Genomic DNA, 22,976 nt, shown 5'->3' on the forward strand with positions numbered 1-22,976 from the left:
CAAAGCAGCATGTTTTGCAATCTTTTTTAGGGGAGGGGGTGTTACTAACATTTTGCTTTTTGGACACTGGTCACACATGTTTCTCATGTTTTTATAAACTTTTACATAAAAATGAGGCAGATCGTCCATGTAGCTGACATGAACACGAAGTGTCTGTTACCGGCTACCAAAAACTATGAAAAATAGCTACAAAATCACTATCAGTTTTAAGTTGAAGGTAGAATAAGTCTGTGCCTTTGTATAAAATACTATAAAAATAGTAGAAAGTGAGCAACCAGCTGAAAGTCAGTCGGGGAGACCTTTACCGCATATCATTTGTATCTCATTGTCGGCTACATGGACTGTGTGCCAAAAATGACTGTGTGGTGTTGACACCATGGGTTACCTCCTGCTGGTCCATCACAGGTCTGGAAACACACAGCTGGTTTCTTTGTCAAAGAGCCTGATATGGATAAACAACAATTAACACCTTAGTTGATGTTGTGCATGTTACTCACATGTCATTTTTACGCTGCAAATTACATTCAGTGTAAAATGTTGCAAAACTTAACGCCATGTTACCTGTAACAGACTTTAAACTTTGAATTTGTTCAAGTTTATGTGTACTGCAAGTAGAACATTGCTGCATTGTATCACCCTACAATCAATGTGAAATGTGATAGAGGGACTGTGGTGAAATCAAAGCAATATGAAAGTGTTCAAAGGTTGCTCCATTTTGATGGTGATATTTTGGACTTTGGCACATCAAAGAATACTTCATTTCATTTTTCAAACAATAGAATCACCAATTTATCCATATTCAGCAAGTTGTCCACTTTTTGATGATGAATAAAAGGGGTGACAAGTTCCAAGACCAATCCATATCAAGCCTTGTCCTTAGGATAATTAACACCTTAATCAATGGATGTTCCTAGACTCACTGTGGAGGGGCTGTGGTTCGGCCATAGTTTCCACATTCTACTTTAATGCCTTCACAAATTGTCAGAAAATGAAACTTACCAAAGTCAAATAGTTTTCCAGAATGATAAAGTCAAGACAGACACACAGGGGGCTGTTTCATACATTTTTTTTATTTTTACCAAGTTTATGTTGATATCTGATATTGACGTCTACATTTTTTCCAGATCATGGGAGGAGAAAGACATTTTTAATTACAGTACAAAAGACATTGATGGAAAAATTTGAGACATTTTTGCTCATTCTTACATAAAAATAAAGGCTATCACAGTCCTGAGACTTGTTGAGATTTAATATTGAATAGTGTTGTATTTGTCCATGTTATGAGTGTTTGGCTGGTGTGGATGTGTTGGACTATTATTGCTGGGATCTACAACACATACTTGTATCCGCACTTGTCAATGTAGATGTCTCTAGAAATGGGTCAAACCATCAATGCAAAACAAAAAAATGAATAAATATCAATGTTTGAAATATCCCTGCATGGAAAAATGATACAATCTTTGTTTCATGCTTTCATATCCACCTGCATATAAATGACAACCTGTAAATTTTACAAATTCCTGAGTAATCTGAAAATCTGATCAACGCTTCAAATATGTAGGAAATTATTTTATTGAACGGAAATCAGACAAAATCAGCAGCAAATCTTTGTAGCATGTTGTAGACTTGATTTGTGAAAACCAGGCCACAATATGTGCAATTAGGTCTGACACACACATAGTGTGTTAATTTACATTTCATTTAGATATGTGGAATTTTTCCAGATTTGAATACAGCATACATAAGTCATTTTAGCAATGAAGTGAATGTAAGGCTGTTATGGCAACACTACAACAGGAGAAAAAGAAGCAAAAAAATCAGTTTGTGTTTAACCTTAGACAGTAGAGGGGGTTCCCCCCTCCCCCCTTTACTGTCTATGGTTTAACCGACAGAGACTAAATACACCATTTCAAACCATGGCCCCCTACATCAGGGCATTTCAAACAATGTTAGTCATCAAAATATAAAGAGTTACTTGGAGTAGTACATGCACTCTATCTGCCCTGTACATATTATTGTACCATGTGATGGCTAATACCATTGCTCTACAAACGCGATGATCATAAAATCCTCTAAATGTACAAAACTATGTATGATAAGTTTATAAAACTACCAACACCATTTTTTAAAATCACTCTTTAAAAAATACAATATGACAATCTAAATGTAATTACTATCAAACTCATATTGAAGATTATCCCTGTTACATTATAAAAATCCCACATCATTGTGGTTGCATTATTACCGTCATTCTGAAGTCACATTAATTTCGAAATTAAGACATTGACAAAATACTGGAAAACAGTCCAGTGTAGAGTACGGTACTCTTATGCTTGCCTTGTGTAAATTGGTTCTCTTGAAAGACAATATATTGTAAAGATTACTGTTCCCTGCCATAAACATTCCATTAGAATACGCTAGATATGAAGACAAGCACTTGTAGTCTGTTCTGAGTGGCATCCATTCTTTGGAAGCATCAGATGTAAACTTGAGTAGGTATAATATCATCACAATACAATTTCTGTAAATTCCTTTGTGTCAGCTCTACGCCAGAACATCTGACATGTAAAATTACTTGCACCAAAGTAAACTTTTATGAGTCATTGGTATGTCAATATTAGTCTATGGAGGCATACTACTTTAGGAACTCAATGAAGCTATCCTGGAAATCTCTGAGAAATACAGTAAAATGCATTATTGCACACAATAGCAATGCCTTGCAGCAAATTTTCATGGTCTGTAATTTGTAACACTTTCAATATCCAAAACTAATCAATGTGTGGCAGTGCACATCATCAGGATACTTTGTAAAATTGATGTGACTTGACTCTTACTGTTGTGTAAATGTCAAAAGGCATTCTATAATATCTTGTAATTGTTCATCATTAAGACAGCACTCACACTCTATAAGAACCTGTTTTCCTGATGTAGCCTAAAATGACATTTCTACAATATCCAATTGCAGTTTGCTCCATCTCAATATGAATGAAACAGGAAGTACGAAATTACATCATTTACCAGCTGGTATGTACAAAGACTGGGATTTTTATACATAGCAGCAGCAAATTGTAAGGAAAGGCAGTACAGTAAGCGTTTAAATCAAGACCCTGTAATCAACTTTGGTGTATCTATTACTTAAAGGGGTGCTGCACCCAACACAGCGTATTTTGCTCAAAAATCAGTTTTTCGCAAATATTCATTCAAATTTTTATTAATTTGTTCACCCAAGATTAAAATATTGGTTGGCTTCACCTTTTAGCTTGTCAAGCAGTTTTAAGTTACGTGATACAGAAGTGTTAATTTATGCAAATGTATGCAAATCACTCAATTTCCTGGCTACTTTTCCCTCCCAATTTCAAAATTTCCAAAGAATTTAACTCCACTGAGTCTGGCTGGGTCAGATTTTCTGAAATTTTAACATTGTGTCTTTAAATGATACATAACAAAAAGACTATTTTCCTTGTCAATAAACTTCTTACATTTTGAATAGGAGGCATTTTAATTTTGCTAATCATGATTTCAATCACTTTTTTGAGTGTCAGTCTTTCAACCCTTGCCATTTTAGAATGAGGATAGATAATGCAAAATGACATAGTTGTTTTTTTTCTACATGTGCTCTTCTTTTAAGTGATATATTATATTTCGGAAAATAGCGGCATGTTTTTGACTTAATTTTTATCATTAATACTAAAATTGAGGGTTTTTACCCCAAATATACACTTATTTCATCCTTCGAGTAAAGTTCTGCTACCATACTAAACTTTAAAGTCTCTGCTTTTTGAAAATATATATTATGAGGGGGTTTCCTTGTCATCTTTGATGTGAAATACTGCTTTGAAAAAACTGTGTTGCCAACATGCAGCTCCACCTTAAATGATTTACTACAGTCACAAAACTGTACACACCGGTAACTAGCATAATAAACAACAATAACAACCACACAAAAATGATAAATGAACATTTTTCAGTCTGACTAGAAGCTTTTTCATAGCTGCCTTGCAATTGTACCGACAACAACAGTTGTTGCTCAATATAGAGTCACATTACTTTTATTCACTTGCAGAATGACCTTTGACTTTCTCATTATTCTTTTCCTTGAACTCTATTGCTGTCCTATCTTCTGTCACTTTCCTGTAGCGCAGCATTTGTAGCCATGCATTTCCTCTACTACTCTGACATGCTGGTGGCGTAACAAACCATATTCTGTCCCTCTCTTCAGGATGTCTTGATAAAAACTTGAAGCAGACTAAAAGGCAATGAAACACAAAAAATCTTATAAGACCCATTTCTCTATATTTTGCTAGCAATGTGACATCCAACTCGTGATATTCTTTAAAGCCCCAGTATCACTGTCATGTCGTCATTTTAATAGTTTCATAGTACATATTGTACTTATTTAAAGATGTATATCATCTGCAGTGTTCTCCCACAGACCAATTAAAGCATAGTAACCACTAGACTGAAAGATCTGTCACTTGAGGGCGCTCTCCACCCCTGACAATTACTATATGAGAAAGTGTATGTACTTTATCAACTTTGTGTCTCTTAATAAAGTCTCGATGACATCAGATTAATAAGGCTCCGTTTTTCAGCCTATGTGATGAGTTTGTTTTTTCTCATATATATTGTATTTAATTTTGTGTTTCCTTTCCAATTTTAGTAGAACAAGCAATGATTCATTTGAGATAAATGAAGGAATAATTGCAGTCTTTTCAAACTAACCTGCCATCATGGCTGGTGATACTGGTTGTATCACTCCGATATCTTCATTGGGAAAGGTTTGCGTGAAATCTGTCAACAACGACATGGCATAACCCTGTCTCCTGTATTGCTTGCGAATAAAGATGGTATCTATGGCAGTCATCTGCCATGGATACGGGCAATGATTAATCACTGGACTACCTATCAAAACAAGACAATTAAGAAAAGAATGAAGTTGATGTCAGAGGTGACTTCTCATTACATGGACTGTCATTATGTATTGCTGTTAGTTTACAATCACAATTGGAATGACTGTTTCATAAGGAGAATGAGTGTCTTTGCATAACTGTCATTGCCAAACTTTACCATCAAATTTCATGGCCTTACAATTAGCTATGTTCAGTTCAATTCATTTTCAAGTGGTAATGAAAAATTGATGAAACCTATTGGGTTAAAATGGGGGCATGCAGGGTAACAACTTTGGGTCAGCATGCCTAGTTTGTTAAAAGTCAACATTTTACTCTTCAGTAACATCTCGATGTAAAATCTCCCACAGCCCCTTGTTTGCTTGCATGATGACCCTCCCCTGCCCTGATTTTCAGCTGGTGCCACCTGGCTCAGTGAGTCAGTGGGCCTGGTTCTGTTACTCATTTGGCTGGAGTAATGATGTAGCCAGACTGTTGAGGACACATCAGTTTAGGCAGCAGAATAGATGCTGTGTGGCAAACCAGGGACTGTGAGAGAGAGTCTGATCTTGACATGGCTTATAAAGTGTCAGTTTTCAAAGCTGTGCCTGCACTATTTTGTTACAACACGATTTGATCATAATCTTGATTCAAAGCACAGTTACCGTGATTTGCCTATTGGAGTCAGATGGTTACTTTGTGCAACAAGAAGAACATCTTGATATATCTATCCATAGTATTGATCTATTCATAAGCAAGCACCAGCAAGTTTTACCAACAGCAAAAGTTTTAACCCCTAACACCAACAGTCACATTTGAAGTATTCTTGTTCCTTGCTACAGTGCTGCTGTTCTTTACACTACTATTGCTTCTGTGGACATATCATACAAAAATTATTTGTATGACATGAAATGTTTTGAATTTTGTTTCAGCAATGCTCTCACCTTTGGTCTTGTATGTGTAGAAACCGATGGCAGTGTTGTCATGCCACAGTAGCTTGGCATTCTCCTTGGAGCAATGCAAGTCATAGGGAACATCACCTGCTTCCATCTCCCATTGCCTGAAAATGATGTGATTCAGAACAAAGAGTACAAATCTTTCTCCAAACGTTGTCACCTGTGGAAATAAGAAAGAAAAAAAAAAAGACAAAATTAATGACGGCTGAAATTACAATTATGAAAAGAGGCAAACAAGACATACATCACCAAAGATCTGACTGGCTGCAGATATTTTCAGGAACAATACATGTAGACGGGAAGATCCGTCACTTGGGGGCGCTCTCTACGGAGGGAAGTGTCCTCACCAACACAACGGATCTTTCAGTCTACAATACATATAGCTGCTCTACAAACCAATTTACACACTTTTTTCTTTTCTCTGAAGTATTGCCTTGCTAACACAATGCATCATGAACAATATGTAATATTATTATACATCTACCATCGAGAACAATAGAATTTAGCGTGCGCTAAAAAAGCCGTATGGAACTCGCGCCCGTTCCGTACGGCACGGTTTCAAGGCGCCCCATTCCCTGCGGCTGTATCTGCTCGTTCACTGTAGAACGGTTTCAAGGGACCCCTTGGACGAGTGCCAGAAAAAGTCTCGCGCGCGCTCTGTACGTACGTATGTGTGTAGTGCACACACTCCAAAACTTGCAGAAGCGCGTCCGAGGTAGCGTTCCACACTGGCGCGATAAAATCGGAAGAAAAATTGTTTACATTGCACGAAAACGGTCACTACTCCGACATTTTCATGCCCCGATCAGGAATGTAAGATGTATAATAATAAGGTTATTACCAAAATACCGCAAAGGATGCACTCGGACATTGGCGCCTCGCATCGCCCTCCGCTTCGCGTCGGGCGATACGCTGCGCCAATGTCCTCGTGCATCCTTTGCGGTATTTTGGTAATAACCTCATATTATTTTTGACCAACAATAACATATTTTTGATCAACAATATTATTGGTCATTACACACATACAGACTGTGTTGCCAAGTTGAATTCAACGCTTTTGTATGATTTTGAAAGTAGGATAAGACACTTTATTTCACAAACAAATATTGGCAAATGCAGCAAAAGTTCAGCTAATGGAGCGTTCAGAAATTGAAATCATTGTATCACCAAGCAACGTCTACCAATAAAACTTTCTTTACACTCTAAGAGCAACACTGGCTGCACTTTCAGCTTTTAAGAGGTGATGCTTAGAATAGCTGCACCATTTTGTCCAACCCAACAAGCAGAACCAGTAGGCTGAGTGTTTTATCATTTCACAGTTGTGTAAATATTTCACACTAATGCTGATTAGGGTCTCCTCAGACCAGCTATCTTGTGCCGGTGAAAATTCACCACAAGGCATGTGGTAATTTTTTAAACCTGCACAGTTCTGACAAAGTCTAGTAAAGTCTACCTTCTCTTCTAATCTAAGACTGCAATCAGGCACAAAGGCTGTGGCTTATAGAGGATATTACAGGATGTTATTGAGGATGTTATCTCTTCATAACATATGTCATTAATGGAAAAATTTTGTCTGTGATTTCCTGAAGTTTTTACCAATGATTAGCAAGCTTAGAAGCTGAGTGGATTAGCAATGGGTTGAAAATGAAACGTATTTTAAACTCAGTGCATGTTGTACAAGTTTCCCGTGTGATAGAACAAGTCAGGGGGTGAATTTATCAATCAATGATCCTAGTGTACTAAATCATTTCAGTCTTTGTAATAAAACAGTCAAAACTAAGTGTTTTCTCCAGGTTTCTCCCACAGAGAGAATGTCACACCTGCTTGATAATTTAGGGAGGATTTGGTTCTGATTGAGTGGACTATAATAAATTATGACAATTTAAGTTATGCAAACAAAGATTTTTTCATTGTATTAGCAAATTAAGGTCACAGCATTAGTCAAATATCAAATAAAAGACAATTCTGTTTCTTTAATTTTTTCCATCCAGTAAATTTTGGAGAAGCTTACACAAATACAGTTTTGTACTCTGGAGGCAAACCCTAGTTGACAGTCTTTCAGCTGTATCACATCTATGAAGATAGGAAGCTTGTATCACTTTACTGTGGCTACAGATAGTGGATTACATCAACTGTATGACGTAACATCATTGACAGTAACCATGAAGTGGAATCTTAAAATAAATACTTTGTGTAAATCATAATTATTTGAAGGGAGATTCGATTAGATAGGGGGATTTGTGCAATCACACAAAACTGTTCGTCAAACAATCATCTTCCTTGATTAACAAGAAAAATCTATTCACAAGGCACGGCAAAGTGATAGTGACAAGATAGGTGTACAAAGGAGGACACATTCCATCAACATGAAGGTTTATGTACAAGTACCTTCATCCATCCATTCTTTCTGTTGACACTTGATGTCAGTATGTCTTCTGTCTGCCACCATCTGGCTGCAATATACACAGCTATAGCTGCAAATTTCAAGAAAACTTAATTAGCATCTCATATCTTTGCTGATTACTCAACAGAGTTACAACATCACAGCCATGGTATCAGTTTGAACTTCTAAAACAATTTTTTGAAAAGCAATGTTGCAAATAAACTGGGGAATAAACAGGAAATATAGTTATTTTGTGAGGAAGAATAAGCCAATCTGATGGCTGAGTGGTGACAGTTCTGTACTGATTAAAACATTATAAACATTTTTAAATGCACACAGTATGAATTATTCCCCAATTTAAAAACATGCTCGATATCACAACAGTCCAATGATCTGTGATTCATCAAGTAAAATCTGAAATAGCCCTGTCAAGAGTTACCTGGTGAATGTATTGTAATTGGTATGTAGATAATGTGACATTATTTGAGACCCTGGCACCTTTTAACTGTAGAAAATTCCATGAAATATAACGGAATGCAGTATTTATAGAAAATTTGTGTGAAACTGTAAAAAATTCAATTGATGTTGAAGAAAAATGTTTAAACCATTGTCTCTGTTGGTCAAATATTAAAGCATGGGGAAGGATGTGGCTCGACCTGCGCTGATACTAGTAAACTTGATCATTATTGAATACAAAGTTTAAAAAACAGACAAAGTTTAAACAACACATAGGTTGTCTTTATTAGGTAAAACTGTATGTTGAATTACAGCAAGCAAAGTTGTCAAAAAGACATAAATGATGATCAAGTTTATCAGCACTGGTTGAGCTGCCCCATTCCCCAGGATCTCAAGGTTGGAGCGATCCCACACTCCTCTTGGAGCATCTGTTGTAGTTGGACTGATTCTGCTACTTGCCACACTACTATTAAAGCTATACAGTCACCTGTAATCTAAATATGCCCATATATGGTCAAAGGGGCGTTAATTGGTATTCAAAATACCCATGTGAGGGCGCTGTTTTTAAAAAGCGGCCACCCGCTTAAAATCTGTGATTGGTAAGATTTTCTCTTTCCATGGTAACTGTGGCAAAATTGGAACAGGTGACAGTATACCTTTAAAACAGTTGGAATCTGTACAAGCATTAGCGTCATCAAAGACAGTATATGTGTACAACAAAAGCAATTCAAAGACAGTATATGTGTACAACAAAAGCAATTTAGTGTTTTCAGATTTTTATAGCAGAGCAATGTCATATCTGATTGCACACACGTGATAATTTTAACATTGCTGTATTGAATTTAAACATGAACATGACTATATGATGTGGGGATTGAGATATATCATGTTAACTCCATTATATTTGTGAGTTCATATTTTATGCTGTTATATTTCATGGAATTTTTCCATAAGAATGAATTAATTTGTCAATTACTGAGCTTGGCAAAGGTTTCTTGAGTTAATTTTCATCAGATTCATGAAGAAGAGAAATTTTACACCAACCTCTGTGTTCTGGTTTACAATTCCTACAATATAACAGAAGGACATCATCACTGTCATGTCCACCCACTGTTGTAAATATGTTACACTTGACAATGTTTGTTTTCTTGTTCTGAACCTGCCGAAGGTAATAACAAAATTATATGTAAAACCAACTCTTCAACTGTTTTTTTAACTCCCGTCCTGCCAGAAAACAGAGATACTGTAAACATGATTTTTACTGACTTAACCTGCTATAAAACCTACATTGGCAAAAATACTTTGGCTCAATACCATTTTTTACTGACTTGACAGATGGGAAAGTGACAGACTTGGCCGGATGAGGGTTGAAGCTGGCATGTAAATTGAAAGCAATATAAAAAGTATGTCAATAATTCATATTAAACATGTCATAAAATTCCCAAATGTTGAAAAAATTCAGTCTAACATGTGTAGCATATTATATTTTTAATATAATTATTTTATATATAAAGTACAAGTATGCATTTTCATGAAATAAATATTGTGACAAAGATGCAACACAGATGAATCATTGTGTTCAATCAAATGAAACGAATGCTGACCTTATTGCCACAAAATCTGCATTTTATAATCTCCATATCTTCCACATCTAATGGTTGGCTGGAGTCAAGACATGCCCTCTTGTCGTCATGGCAAGTCTTGTCATGGTCTCCACACAGAAAGTCAACTACTGCCATCTTTAATTCTGGAGCAAAATATGAGCCTTTAAATGTAAAACTAGTAATCAAGGTCTGCTAGCATCAATAAAGAAACCTCACAGTGTAATATGAGGTTATTACAATGATATCGCAAAGGATGCACAAGGACACTGGTGCAGCATATCGCCTGATGCAAGGCGGAGGGCAATGCATAGTGCCAATGCCCGAGAGCATCCTTTGCGATATTTCTGAGATAACCTTATTATTATACAAATTACATTCATGACTGGGGCATCAAATTGTCTGAGTATTGACCGTTTTTGTGCAATGTCAACTATTTTTCTTCAGATTTATAGCACAAGTGCAGTGTGGAATGCTATCTCAACTCAAATGGGCTTCTGGATTGTCTGTGCACTACACGTATTTATTTTATTTTATTATTTTATTAAACCTTGTTTAACAAGGGTAGCCTGGTAAGCTTCAGTAAAGATGATTATCTTCCCCAGGGCCCTCAGATGAACATACAAACTGATACAAAGCAGAACAACATGAAACATGACAAACAAAGCTAGCACAAATTAATACAATGCACAAAAAGAGTGGCCAGGAGTACAGAGCACGATACTTATTATGGCACTCATCCAACAAGTCTCTTGAAACTTTCTGCAGTGAACATGCAGATCAGATACAACTGGAGGGGATAAAGTACCTGGGAACGGCAAATGTTGTGGAATGGGCATTCAATTAAACAGGGCATGTTTATTTACAGTGCACAATGTCTACTGGCCAAAATCTAGTGGCATACTGTCATTGGTGGTGGTTTATTTAAACAGGTCATGTTTATGAAATTGTGGTGTGAAATCTTGAGAAAGAGAATGTTTCACAATTCTATACTGCAAATATGGTGTAATTCATGTCTTATTCAATCAGATCACTGTATTTTCACCATTATTATACTGGTACAATGTTACATAACTTTCAATTATGTCAAATAACATCATACCAGTCCGGGTCAGCTCCAAAATTGGAGACTCATTATGATAATGTATTCCGGCATTCAGCCAATCATCGACCAGATTACATCATTAATACAGTACAGGTCACGCTGGGTCACAATTACCCATCAAGTGTGATCGGCAGTTTTGGGCCGCTTATTAAGCCCCTGTCTTGTGAATTTCGACGAATTTCGACAGTCAACATAATCCACGTGTTCTGCAGAAGGTCATGTCCAACAAGGAGTCCGATTAGTGAACAAATATTCGAAATATTGACGATTCATTTCTACCCCCAGTTTATCGATTTCGCTCAAGTACCGAGAATCATTTTGTGGATGTTCGTCATCTCTATTAGAAATACTGTTATAAAGGTTATTTGTGTAGGTACGCGTATAACATTTTGCAAGGAAGAAGAACAATGTCAGAGCTTTAAAATGATACCTGTTTTGTAGTTGTCAAACGCAGACTAAAAATGGTACGCGATTTTGAAAATGTGTTGACAGAGTGGCCACACAACTGTTCCCCATACGGTAGAATTTGTATCGCTGCCATCACCGATACAAATGGGGTATTCTGAACGATCTGTGTAGGTACACGATTTATATTTCGCAGGACTTCAAGCCAGAGTCTAGGAATCACAGCGATATATGGGGTTTGGTTGTCTTAGCCAGAATAAAACTGGTACGCGCTTTTGAAATTGTGTTTTGACAGAGTGGCCACACAACTGTTCGACATTATGACAGAATACGGCGCGGGAGTTCGACACAGTATGGCGTACGTAACGAAGGACGCACGTGGAGGTTGCCAGGAAATACAATTTTTACTGATGGCGCGCTGGCCGCTGATTGGCTAATGAGAGTGGGGAAATATTATGGTATAGCGCTCCAATTTTGGAGCTGACCCGGACTGCATACCTTCATGATATCTTGACTCCTTGATGCGGTCCTCTTGTCCTTCACAAATCGATAATTTCCTCTTACCAACTAAACCACTCTCTGATTCGTTCCCTTCACCCATTGTTTTCAACCAGACAAGTCCAGTCTCTCCCTTCAGTGTGGTTTGCTGCCGTTGTCAATGGCAATGACACTTCCAAAGTGATTACCAATTATTACTCACATGCCAAGTTATTCTGTCAAAGTAAGTTTATATCAAGCAAGATAAAATAAAAATAACGATAATATGACGATGATAATAATAAGAATCATTGCTTGTGTGTCAAGGCCAAAAACAAACTCTTTCTGGTCCTTGACATCCAGCAAAAGTGATGGGGCAACGCGGTTTTCTTTTTTTTTCTTTTTCTTTTTTTCCTTCCTTTTTTTATTCCTAACAATGCTGGTTTGGCACTATTGATACAACAGTTATTGTCTTTTATCACTGGCTGCATATACCGGTAAATACTTATGTCTTCTTTTTAGCATTTTTGGACATGCAAACAGGGATATCAAGGATAGCTGTACTGATTAGTATAACCCCCAAGAAGACAAGACGTGCAGGTTCTGAAATGACGCGTGCAGTGACCAGAAACGATCTTTTTTTTGGCCTGATAAAGGTTTGATCACATTTTTAGCAATAAAAGAAATCACATTTTAACAAGGTTCCATTTTCTCGAATTTTAGGACACAGTCCCTCTACAATTTTGTGGAGGGACCTTGATTGAGACGGACAAATTTATCAATCTGAATACCGGTCCTTGTCTATGCAATATGAAAATTAGTTATTGAATTGCTCATACAAAACAATTATTGTTTTGATAGAAGAAAAATGAGTAATTTTTAAGTTGGTTTAAGTATATTTCACTCTGAGAGAGACATATTTTGTTGTTTCTGTGGACTCCATAGTTTAGACAAGCGAACAACAAGATACATTCCCGAGGTCAGTGATAGCATAGGGTGTTGTAGAAATGACCGTCCCCAGGGCAGAGGCGGGGTTGTGGTGTCTTGGTCTCTGCACAGGTTTCTTCTTGCTCTAGTTTATTTTAATACGTTTGACAATGATATGTATTGCCAATAAACATTATACTGCCAACCTTTGGTGTCTTGGTCTTATAGCACTGGTTTTGTAACGATTTCTTTTTCTCCGACAGCGTCGCTTTGTCACGTATTTGTCTTTTGACAATCGTACGCGAAGTTTTGTCACTGTGCTGCGTCTATTATCTGATGCGTTTGATTGCCTAATTCGCCAAAGCAAGCAATGGTAAATTACTAATCTGTGGACGCTGTCACCAGATTATCACCGGGTTAACTTTGAAAAAGTCAACAACAAACGCACCAGTAAGGTATAACAGGAGTTCAGTTATACCTTACTGGTGCGTTTGTTGTTGACTTTGTCAAAGTTAATCCGGTGATAATCTGGTGACAGCGTCTACCCATTGGTAATTTACCCTTGCTTGCTTTGGCGCATTAGGCAATCAAACGCATCAGATAATAGACGTAACCGTGGACGAAAACGACAATCGCCGCGCTGTGTTAAAAAAATGTCAACACAGTGACAAAACTTCGCGTAAGATTGTCAAAGGACAAATACGTGACACAGCGACGCTGACGGAGAAAAAGAAATCGTTACAAAACCAGTGCTAACATAAGACCAAGACACCAAAAGTTGGCAGTATAAATGTTTATTGGCAATACATATCATAGTCAAACGTATTAAAATAAAGTAAACCATAGCAAGAAGAAACCTGTGCTGAGACCACCCCCCTACCCCCGCCCCTACCCCTGGGGACGGTCATTTCTACAACACCCTATGGTGATAGGTGCATTCTGAAGTCGCCCAAAATGCTCAACTTGTTGAACAAATTGTTCTGTAGTATCACTGGGGCTTAGCGAAGCGACGATCGAAGCGCCTGTGACAACGGACTCCTGCAAGTGACATACGACATGGTCAAACCACGTTCATTCCATGACGATGGTCAAACAACCGAGAAGGTAGAAGCGAGGTTTCGATTCTACTGTACACAAGTTCATGGTCAAACTCGTATTCTACTAACCTGAGCTCTAGTCCCCGATACAGGTGAGTCGGGTGCGCTTCACATGTACCGTGAGTGAAGTAAGAATAAGCCTTTGAACTGAACTTGTGTGGTGGAACCATAGACAGTAGAGAACTTGTGTCTGTGGTGGAACAAAGCAGTCAAAATGTATCTTGTGACGAGATATGGAGAGTCACCGACCTCTATTATTGGATTGCGTTGGTGGATGGAGGTCACAGCAGCGTTGGTGGTGATCAAGTGAGGGCGCCTTCCAACACGCATAAAGCTAGTACTATACTCGTATGTCCGTCACGTGACATCTGCTATGTACCATGACAAAATGTGAAGAAAAATTGTCACAGCAGTAGAGTGAGTCTGAAAAAAAGGTTTTTGGGAGGGATGAAAAAAAGTTGCTGAGATGCACACAATCCTCTTTGATCGGCAGAGTATGATTTCAGTGGGCTCTGGAGCTTCCGCATTTGTAAACAGAAGCTTAAATAAGTTCAGTTCCAAGTTCCATCCTTCTATCGCCACCCTCACAGGAATCAGGATGAACATTACTAAAGAATTAATGAAAACATGACAAGCATTGTAGACAAGCATTGTGTTTGTACTTGTATTTGCTTGACAATTACATCTAGCCTGTTAAACTTATAGATTGCTGTGTCGTTTGCCAGTCAGGTATCACATTACCAACCTCAACGGCCAGGTGGAATATTTAAAGAATGAATAAAGTCCATTTTATAGCAAATAAAGCAGTGGCTAATGCCAATCCCTTGTATGTTAAGGTAAAATTTCAAGTATACAATGCAAAGGGTATATCATTATGCATTCAGTACAACAAATGCTACTACATCAACCCTGCAGTCATTTGTTGCAGTGCCTCGCCAGAGGCCCAGAAGACTTTTTTAATCTGTCATGGATTCATAAGCATAAAGTTCAGCACAAGTGCCAAGCTTCACAAGAGAGTTTCCAAAACAGCATAGGCAGCTGTGGCATCGGATCAGATCGAATGTGACATTCTAGTGTTAAAATGCTAAAGTAAGTTCAGATGTAATTGACAAAAATCTGTGTTTTTTTTTTTTAAAGAACAATTTGGAATCGGTAAAAATTTGTTTGATATTGGGACCAACTCTTTAAGCTCCCGATATCAAATACTTTTGCCGGCCAAGACTACACACAACCGACCTGCTGAGACAGTTTTCGCCATTGGGATATTCGCAAATGACATCATTGTTCTCTCATTAATATGCAAAAATATTTTTCCGCACTTTTAGATCACCCATTTTTGAAATGCATGAACTTAGCTGTGGGTCCATAGCTGTGGTGTTTTCGGACGGTATTTCTGCCTTTTACGGGCTGCAGAAATCCCGTCCGAAAATACCACAGCTATGAACCACGACTATAGCCTTAAAACGGTTGTACAATGAAGTGGAGGACTTCGCAAAAGTACTAGTAAAGTGTAAACATTTTCTATACAATTGTGTACAGAAATGTGACGAGAAAACTGGATTTTCGCATCTCACTTTTTGATAAATATCTTGCAGAAAATACATATACATCGTGCCATTGGACTTTATCGAGGACGTCACAATGCTCAGGGACAAATTTCAGTCTTCAAAGTTAAATACTGAGCTGATTAAGACTGCAGAACTACCATTTTTGTGTAGTGTCAGTTGTTTAAACGCTCCTTTATAATGACTTCCAGTAGCAGGAAGCAAGAAGAGGGTTGTTGATCAAGCAATGAAAATACAATTATAGGCTATATCTCTATCAATATATGCGCTGAGAAAAACTGTCGACTCATCATTTTCCATAGGTTCCCCTATGCACAAAAACAAATGATTTTGTCAATTTTTTCTGGAAGCTTACATGATGACAAATTTTTTGAATGTACTTATTAATACGTCAAGACTTTTACTAAAGTTTCAAAAAAAGTACAATATTACAAGTATATTTTCCTGTATTTCTGCATGTACACGAGGCCGGCAAAAAAGAGCTTGTAAACTTTTGCAGTTGACCGACTGAGGGCGCTTACTTCCGGTAAGAAGCGTCGCGAAAACATAGCAACAAAACATTCGATTGGGTCACGATCATTGAAACTGATTTTGTGAGGTGGCTCATACTGAAGCATTGCCGTGTATTTTTCACGAATTCTACCGCGAAAGTTGTCAAGATGACGACGTTGAATCCAACTAGGACTATTAACAATTCTGATGGGAAATGTTTGCTGGAAAACTGGGTGGAAGAGGTAAGATTTTGATGGGCATTTGCATGATTTGGACTTTTAATCATTCACAATCACACAGTGGCTTTCAACGTTGTCAGCTGTGTAACTGTATGACGACGTACTCATGCAGGTTTCTCAGGCACTAATATGTAGACAGTCTTTACTCGTTTTAAACGCTTTCATCGTCATTCATAAGTATAATTGTTACTTCGTTCATTACAAAGTCGTTCGTTTGACCAAATAATGGCTCATCAGAAAGAGGTGTGTTTAAATTGGATGGGCTATTCTACATACCCCTGAACCCAACCGAGTGACCATATGAATTGCAGAGCTCTGGCTACTGCTTTCAAATTTTCACCTGTATAACCACATGTAGTCTCTTGAGATCAACGGTCTCTAATACGTATTTGAATGCGTAGGTTGGCTGCCCAGACTCATTTTTGCTAAAGTTCTATGAAGAATCTATGTTGGCCTTTTTCGAGTACAGACTCACAGAGTACACACACATACATGAAAATTTACCTCTGCCCCTGGCATAAACTATTATAAGGCGTCTTTAAGTTTAAAGTCTATGTGAACTTCAGTTTTCGTAAACCTTGGCAAATGTTTGTGTTTCCTGCATACGAACATGTGTAATCATGGATGTACAAAAATAGACATCCATGGTGTAATTAATTCTTTCAGTAGAATACACAGATATGTATGATGTAGGACAACATCTTTCATAGCTTATACACTAGTCTACCAGTCAGCCATGTGCACAGTCCTGTACGATATACAGGTACTTTTACCACAACATGGTGATCTGTAATCTACCTTTCATTTTGCCTAAATCTACTGTCTATTTAAAAAAGCAACCAGTGCATGCAGAGTTTATTTGTCAAAGGCCTTGTAGATGGAACCCTTTGGTGGATATCTCAATCCAAACACACAATTAGCTTTAATTCGGCAACCCTGCATTTATTCTGTATTGTGCAAGTTGGAAGACTTAAATGGCAAAGCCACTGATCCTTTCAGAAAAAATTATGATGTGATCCCGGATTTCAGATTACTTGAATTGCATCAGCGGTGTCTTCATTGATCCCTCCATCCACCCAAAATTATAAATCAACGATTTCAACACCGTTAAGAGTAACTCACACACATGATGTACTGCAAAATATCTGATAAAACTGTCTGATTAACATCAGAAGTTAGTTCATATTAATTTTGTCTTCCCTGTGCATGATGGATGCTCAAGAATAGAGTTCTAGTCACAAAGCGAGTCAGTCAGCAAGAAAAATGAATCATTTCTAAACAAAAATAATCAAAATTCAAGAGCTGGTGCCCTTTCAATCCTGACAGAACCAGTTAATATGGACAGTGTCTTATAGTTTACAGTAGTGGCTTGGTTGAACCCTACATCCAACCAAAATACAGTGTGTGATTGAGGATCCATTACGTACAGTAAATGATTTATAACACTGTCTGATATTGATAAGGAGAGGATGATAGACTGAAATCAGGTAACTAATAGGGTTACTTTGATACATATAAGGCACAGACTACACAATTAAGGAGATGTTAGATTTATGGTAGACACATGGATAATCCAGCTTGGGTCGTTTCAGTTGCCACCACTCTGAAGACTTGCTTCGTCAGAGATCATATTGGTATACCAGATGAAACACTCCATGTACAAGGATCAATACAAGCACGCTCTGAGACAATCTGACAGTACACTGATGCATTTGTTTTGTGTTGAATCATAGACATTCTTGCTGCCACTATGACAGTCTATGCTTGACTGTATGAAACTTGTATGTATGGGTTTTATTCAAAGAAATCCTTTACGAACTGAAACGTTTCAGACCTTAGAGAATATGCATCCAATTTTCCTCAATTTCTCGCTGCAATATTGGGAATTCACTAGCTTCAATTATATTAGAGTTATAAAATGACTATTGTTACAGAGTAACTTACAATAACATTAACTTTCAATTCATGAGGAAAGACCAATAGAATGTTTTTGGTATCTCAGTTTATATGATTGAATTTTAGTTTTGGCTGTCACAAATGTAGTAACACTAGTATGAAAAACTGGTGAATTGTCGCAGTGTCACTTATTAAGTTTAACAGCATCATTTTTATGGTAAGTTTGAAAATATTTTCAAAATAAAGCATCAAAACCCAACCCTTCATGTGAAAATTATAGGTTTTAATGCAGCCTTTTCCGTTTTCCTTTGATCAATGCACAGTTTTCCTGTTCAAATTTATCTTTTTTTCTTTTTCACTTACAGAGAAGTTGTCAACAGCTTGGTCTTGATGAGACTGACAGTGATCAGAAAAACATTGCTAAACTTGGAGTTGAAGGTCACACAGGAATTCTCACCACAAAATTAGATGCAGGCCCTGAAAAACTGTCAACATTCACAGACTCATATCGCAAACCACAATACTCTGGAGTAAGGACAGTTGGTAAGCTTCTTTAAAGCTTCTTTCAGTACAATTGACAGTAAACGTGTTTTCTGCAAGGCTCACATCCTGCTGATGTGCAGCTGGATTTGAAGGTTATATCTGATTGGTAGATTGTCACTATTCACAGCAACTTAGGGAGTCTATTGTGTATAATTCAATGGTAATGGTAAGATTCAGTCAACCAAATTGTAGCTATCAGGTCAAGTTGATGAAAATTCATACCTTTTGTTTCGTGGAGAGACTGTGGTAAAAACAAAATATAACATATCCAATGTTCTTCACTGGTTGTAACAAAAGAAGGGCGCAGTCAAGCTACATAACAATGCATAATTTCCATATTCTTTTGTTGTGAAAATGTGTTCTTTTGTATGGTCATAAGCATACAAATAGATTGCTCTAAAAACCAGATATGTGGCCAACTCCTCAAATTCCCCTTGTGTAGAGAACCTTGATGTCTCATGATATGTAGATTTGCAAACTATTTGTCAAACCCAAAAACATAAAAAATATTACTTTCATTGACTTGTCTTGCCAACACGATGTTGAAATCTATTTACTTTACATGATTATGATAGTGTGTATCATTTTGGTGATGTCATCAATGTTTCAGCTCGATTCACATTTTCAGATTCTCCAACTTATAGCATCATCAAATTTTGCAAAGTCTCCACAAAACAGACTGGAGTCCATACACTGAATTCTAAATACTCTCACAGAACTCCCTTGTGATATCATCAAGAGCAGAGAATTAGACATCAATACGTAACTCTCTCTAGTTTTACAGAATGGCTGATTGCATGGAAGAATATATAATAAACATGTAGTATACACTATATACATTTTTCTTTTCTTTCTTTCTTTCTTTCTTCTATTCATCATTTTCTCTGAAATTCAACAGAGACTGGTAGGCTGTGCAATTCACCCCGCTTTATCACATAATGCATCTGCCTCAGATAAACACTCTCAGTTTAAAACTAATTCATGTTGGCTTCTCCTCAGGTTCAAAGAAAGAAATGTTAGAGAAAATGCTGTACGACAGAGTAAGTAAAGAAGTCCATGAAGAGTTCAATCCACCGCCTCCAGAACCTGAATTTGTGTCAGTAACACAGAAAGATTTCACTGTTGAAGGCTTTGTGTCAGTTTCACCAGAACCTACAATGGATCACAACGTAGAAACAGAACAACCCATCACGTTCTGGTCAGAACACAAGGATAAAATACATGTGAGTATACACCATCTGAAGTTTTTAATAGAATGGGAAGGAAAGCAGTTTTTTTCAAATTTGCTTTGAACGGTCTTGCGCCATCACCCTTGCTCACTCATTGCTTTCAGTATTAGACCATACGTATACACTGGCAAGATCCAAACATGTTTTCAAGTTTATTGTATTTACGGCATGTTTGTGTGTAATAGCATCCACCAAGTTAAAGTCAGTGGTCATGTAGTTTTCTACAACTCAAGATAACAATATTCTGATGGATGATTTTCAAAAAATTATTTTCCACTTTTTAATGTTACAGTCAGTCGTACCAGTCACAGAAACACATTGGTCACATCACATTTTCTCATTCTCTGATGCAGTGACACATCCTGCTAAACATTTTCTAATACTTTTGTAAGTCAATTATTAAAACCTGCAGAAACTTTTAATGGGTCAATTTGGAGGCTTTACAAGACAGGGGCAAAGATAATCAAACTCTATGGCAACCAGCAGCTTGCAAATAACGTTAAGTCTGGTGGATGATAGTGTTGTCATATACTGTTTTCTATTGCAGGGAGTATCCCAACAAAAGACACATGACACACCATTTAGGAAAAATGCTGCCTTCAGTACGCCAATTGATGAGTATTGTGACGAGGCTAAACCATATGAATTGGAAAAGTACCCATGGATGTAAGCCAGCCCTACAAGGAGAAAATTCACCCGCAAATATGATCACGTACAGTTTATAGTGTGATGCTTTGTTTTTGACACCAAGCTTTTGAAAATTCCAAAACAACATTGTACCGAGATGCAACTATTTAATTTCAATTGTGTTACGGGAATTTCTGTGGTAATATTTTACGTTATTCCATGAATTGTAATGAATCATGTGTTTGCATTTAACATGTAACCACAGATACAATGTCTACGGTTTCTAATATTATTGTAAATATTTTTGCAGTTCATGTACTGGTGACAGTAATATTTGTATACAACTGTAGAAATATCTTTGCACTGTACTTTCTATACACAGTCTGCCATTCTGTAACACGTATTGGAGAAACTAGCTACATTACAATCTTCATAATTTCTTTAATCTGAAGTTGTTGTCATGGCTGTGATATATACTCAATATTTCCTACCCTTTTAAGGATTAGAAAATATTTTACAATACTTTACCCCAATAGGAACACAAATCTAACAATAGAACAATAGTTAAGTTGTCTCAACCTATCACCCTTAATGTAAGGGAACCAAAAGGGTTAAAAAAGGTCAACAACAACTAGAAGCACAAAAGTAACAGTCCCCAGAAGATAATACTCAGCCTACAACGTGAATATGTGATGATTTTTCGATGTATTTCAGAGTTTGTTAACTTTTCAGGTCCGTCGCGGATAAAACTGATAAGAGTGGACATTGATCTGTCATTTTGCTGTGTCTGTGTACAGCACTGCAATCTTTTCCCTCTAACTCACCGATTTCCTGTACAAGACAAAGTGCGCCCTCAACGTACAATTCTGAACATTCGGTACGCGGTCAAATTGGTAGCAGCAAGCATCAGTGTGTACAAGCCTTTTTCCTTCAACGTATTCTCCGTCCATGGTTTCAACTCTGGTTCACAAATAAATATTGCCCACTTTGTTCTGTGGAAAGTTAAAATACCTTCCACTCAACGAAGTGTACCTCTCAAACTTTTCAAGTACAAAGGATTAAAAGGCTGGCAGAAAGATATTTACTTTTATTACGTGATGTGTATGATTTTCTTGGAATCTCTATCTAGAAATGTTGGTACATGTAAATGTTCATCTTGTAATTATGATAAGCTCTTTTGTAATAAAATTGTTTTGAAAGGAGGAGTCACGTTTTGTGCTGATTGTAAGAGATTTCAGAAGACTAAATGTCATGTGAACGTGCTTTCATTTGACTCCCATGCCCCTGTGATAGCCATGCTAGAATTATTGTGTAAGCTCTAGGTCACAAGGTTAGCTGAGTTGCTGTCTATGAGCCTATTGTGATATCTTATTCAGAGCACACCACTGAAATAATGGATCATCACCTCTTACACACACCATAACTCACCGTTTCCAGACAGTAACATCATTGTTGCATCACAGACTGTGTCGAATTCTACCATTCCTGCTTGCAGCTGTATTAAATGTCATTCATGATGACAATTTTTGCTATGATCCAGGTTTACTAAATGTACTCTTTCCTTGCATATTGTAACAAGTACCCATGCATTGTTCTGGGTCAGCTAATGAAGCTGCAAGTGTTTACCATGGTAAGACTTGATGCCAAACCAAATCATACATATACAGGCACCTTTTAATTCAGAAAGGACTTCTAGCGTGTTTTCAGATGAGTGAATATTTCCAAGCCATTGCATAGTTCTATGATAGAAACCTTTATGACAGCATGTGCAGATTTAGGTATGCAGTTATGTTACAGTGGATGAAATCAACAATATTGTGTCCATTCACCTTTGACTGAGGTAGAAGTAAAGTTGATTCTCCCTTGCCAAGGATGATGGGATACCTGGGTCTGTGTGATTGGCCATTTTCATCATCCCTATATGGTCTTACATTCTTGTATTTATGATGATGGTAGAATGACATTCAAAATGCAGTCCAGATCAAAATTCATATATTGGCAATAATATAGCACTTCATACATGTGAATGTTATGTTGACAAACTGAATTCTGGGCATTTCTGTCAGTAATGTACAGAATAAAAATCATGAAA

At 37.2% G+C, this 22,976-nt stretch overlaps 2 protein-coding genes across 3 annotated transcripts; one reads left to right on the forward strand and one right to left on the reverse strand.

The window, feature by feature from the left end:
* Window positions 1-1,050: 1,050 nt before the first annotated feature.
* LOC139121907 (protein FAM169B-like) lies at window positions 1,051-14,569 on the reverse strand. Of its 2 annotated transcripts, none has more exons than XM_070687220.1 (9): window positions 14,363-14,569; window positions 12,291-12,505; window positions 10,286-10,460; window positions 9,726-9,840; window positions 8,231-8,316; window positions 5,831-6,002; window positions 4,723-4,902; window positions 1,887-4,246; window positions 1,051-1,833 (listed from the first exon to the last, which is right to left on the reverse strand). In XM_070687220.1, the coding sequence occupies exons 3-8, from the start codon at window positions 10,418-10,420 to the stop codon at window positions 4,050-4,052; spliced, it is 885 nt and encodes a 294-aa protein (XP_070543321.1). In that variant the 5' UTR covers window positions 10,421-10,460; window positions 12,291-12,505; window positions 14,363-14,569; the 3' UTR covers window positions 1,051-1,833; window positions 1,887-4,049. The 2 variants fall into 2 exon arrangements, with proteins under 2 accessions (XP_070543321.1, XP_070543320.1); XM_070687219.1 differs by having other exon boundaries at window positions 10,286-10,428; window positions 14,363-14,542.
* Window positions 14,570-16,374: 1,805 nt separating this feature from the next.
* On the forward strand, window positions 16,375-22,086 carry LOC139121904 (sperm-associated antigen 8-like). The gene is made up of 4 exons (XM_070687195.1): window positions 16,375-16,592; window positions 18,851-19,028; window positions 20,028-20,251; window positions 20,805-22,086. Exons 1-4 carry the CDS (start codon window positions 16,518-16,520, stop codon window positions 20,925-20,927), a joined length of 600 nt encoding a protein of 199 aa, XP_070543296.1. The 5' UTR covers window positions 16,375-16,517; the 3' UTR covers window positions 20,928-22,086.
* The last annotated feature ends 890 nt before the right edge of the window (window positions 22,087-22,976 follow it).

This window comes from Ptychodera flava, chromosome 21 (assembly GCF_041260155.1).
Source record: "Ptychodera flava strain L36383 chromosome 21, AS_Pfla_20210202, whole genome shotgun sequence".
Classification (NCBI taxonomy): domain Eukaryota; kingdom Metazoa; phylum Hemichordata; class Enteropneusta; family Ptychoderidae; genus Ptychodera; species Ptychodera flava.

Excerpts from the sequence above, each read along its gene's own strand:
- LOC139121907 (XM_070687219.1), bottom strand. The coding sequence starts at position 12,393 with ATGGGTGAAGGGAACGAATCAGAGAGTGGTTTAGTTGGTAAGAGGAAA. Across the intron at positions 9,841-10,285 it reads GCAGATTTTGTGGCAATAAG|GTTCAGAACAAGAAAACAAA; the intron begins GTCAGCATTCGT and ends TACCTTCGGCAG. Across the intron at positions 6,003-8,230 it reads GAAAGAATGGATGGATGAAG|GTGACAACGTTTGGAGAAAG; the intron begins GTACTTGTACAT and ends TTATTTCCACAG.
- LOC139121904 (XM_070687195.1), top strand. The coding sequence starts at position 16,518 with ATGACGACGTTGAATCCAACTAGGACTATTAACAATTCTGATGGGAAA. Across the intron at positions 19,029-20,027 it reads CTCTGGAGTAAGGACAGTTG|GTTCAAAGAAAGAAATGTTA; the intron begins GTAAGCTTCTTT and ends GCTTCTCCTCAG. Across the intron at positions 20,252-20,804 it reads AACACAAGGATAAAATACAT|GGAGTATCCCAACAAAAGAC; the intron begins GTGAGTATACAC and ends TTTCTATTGCAG.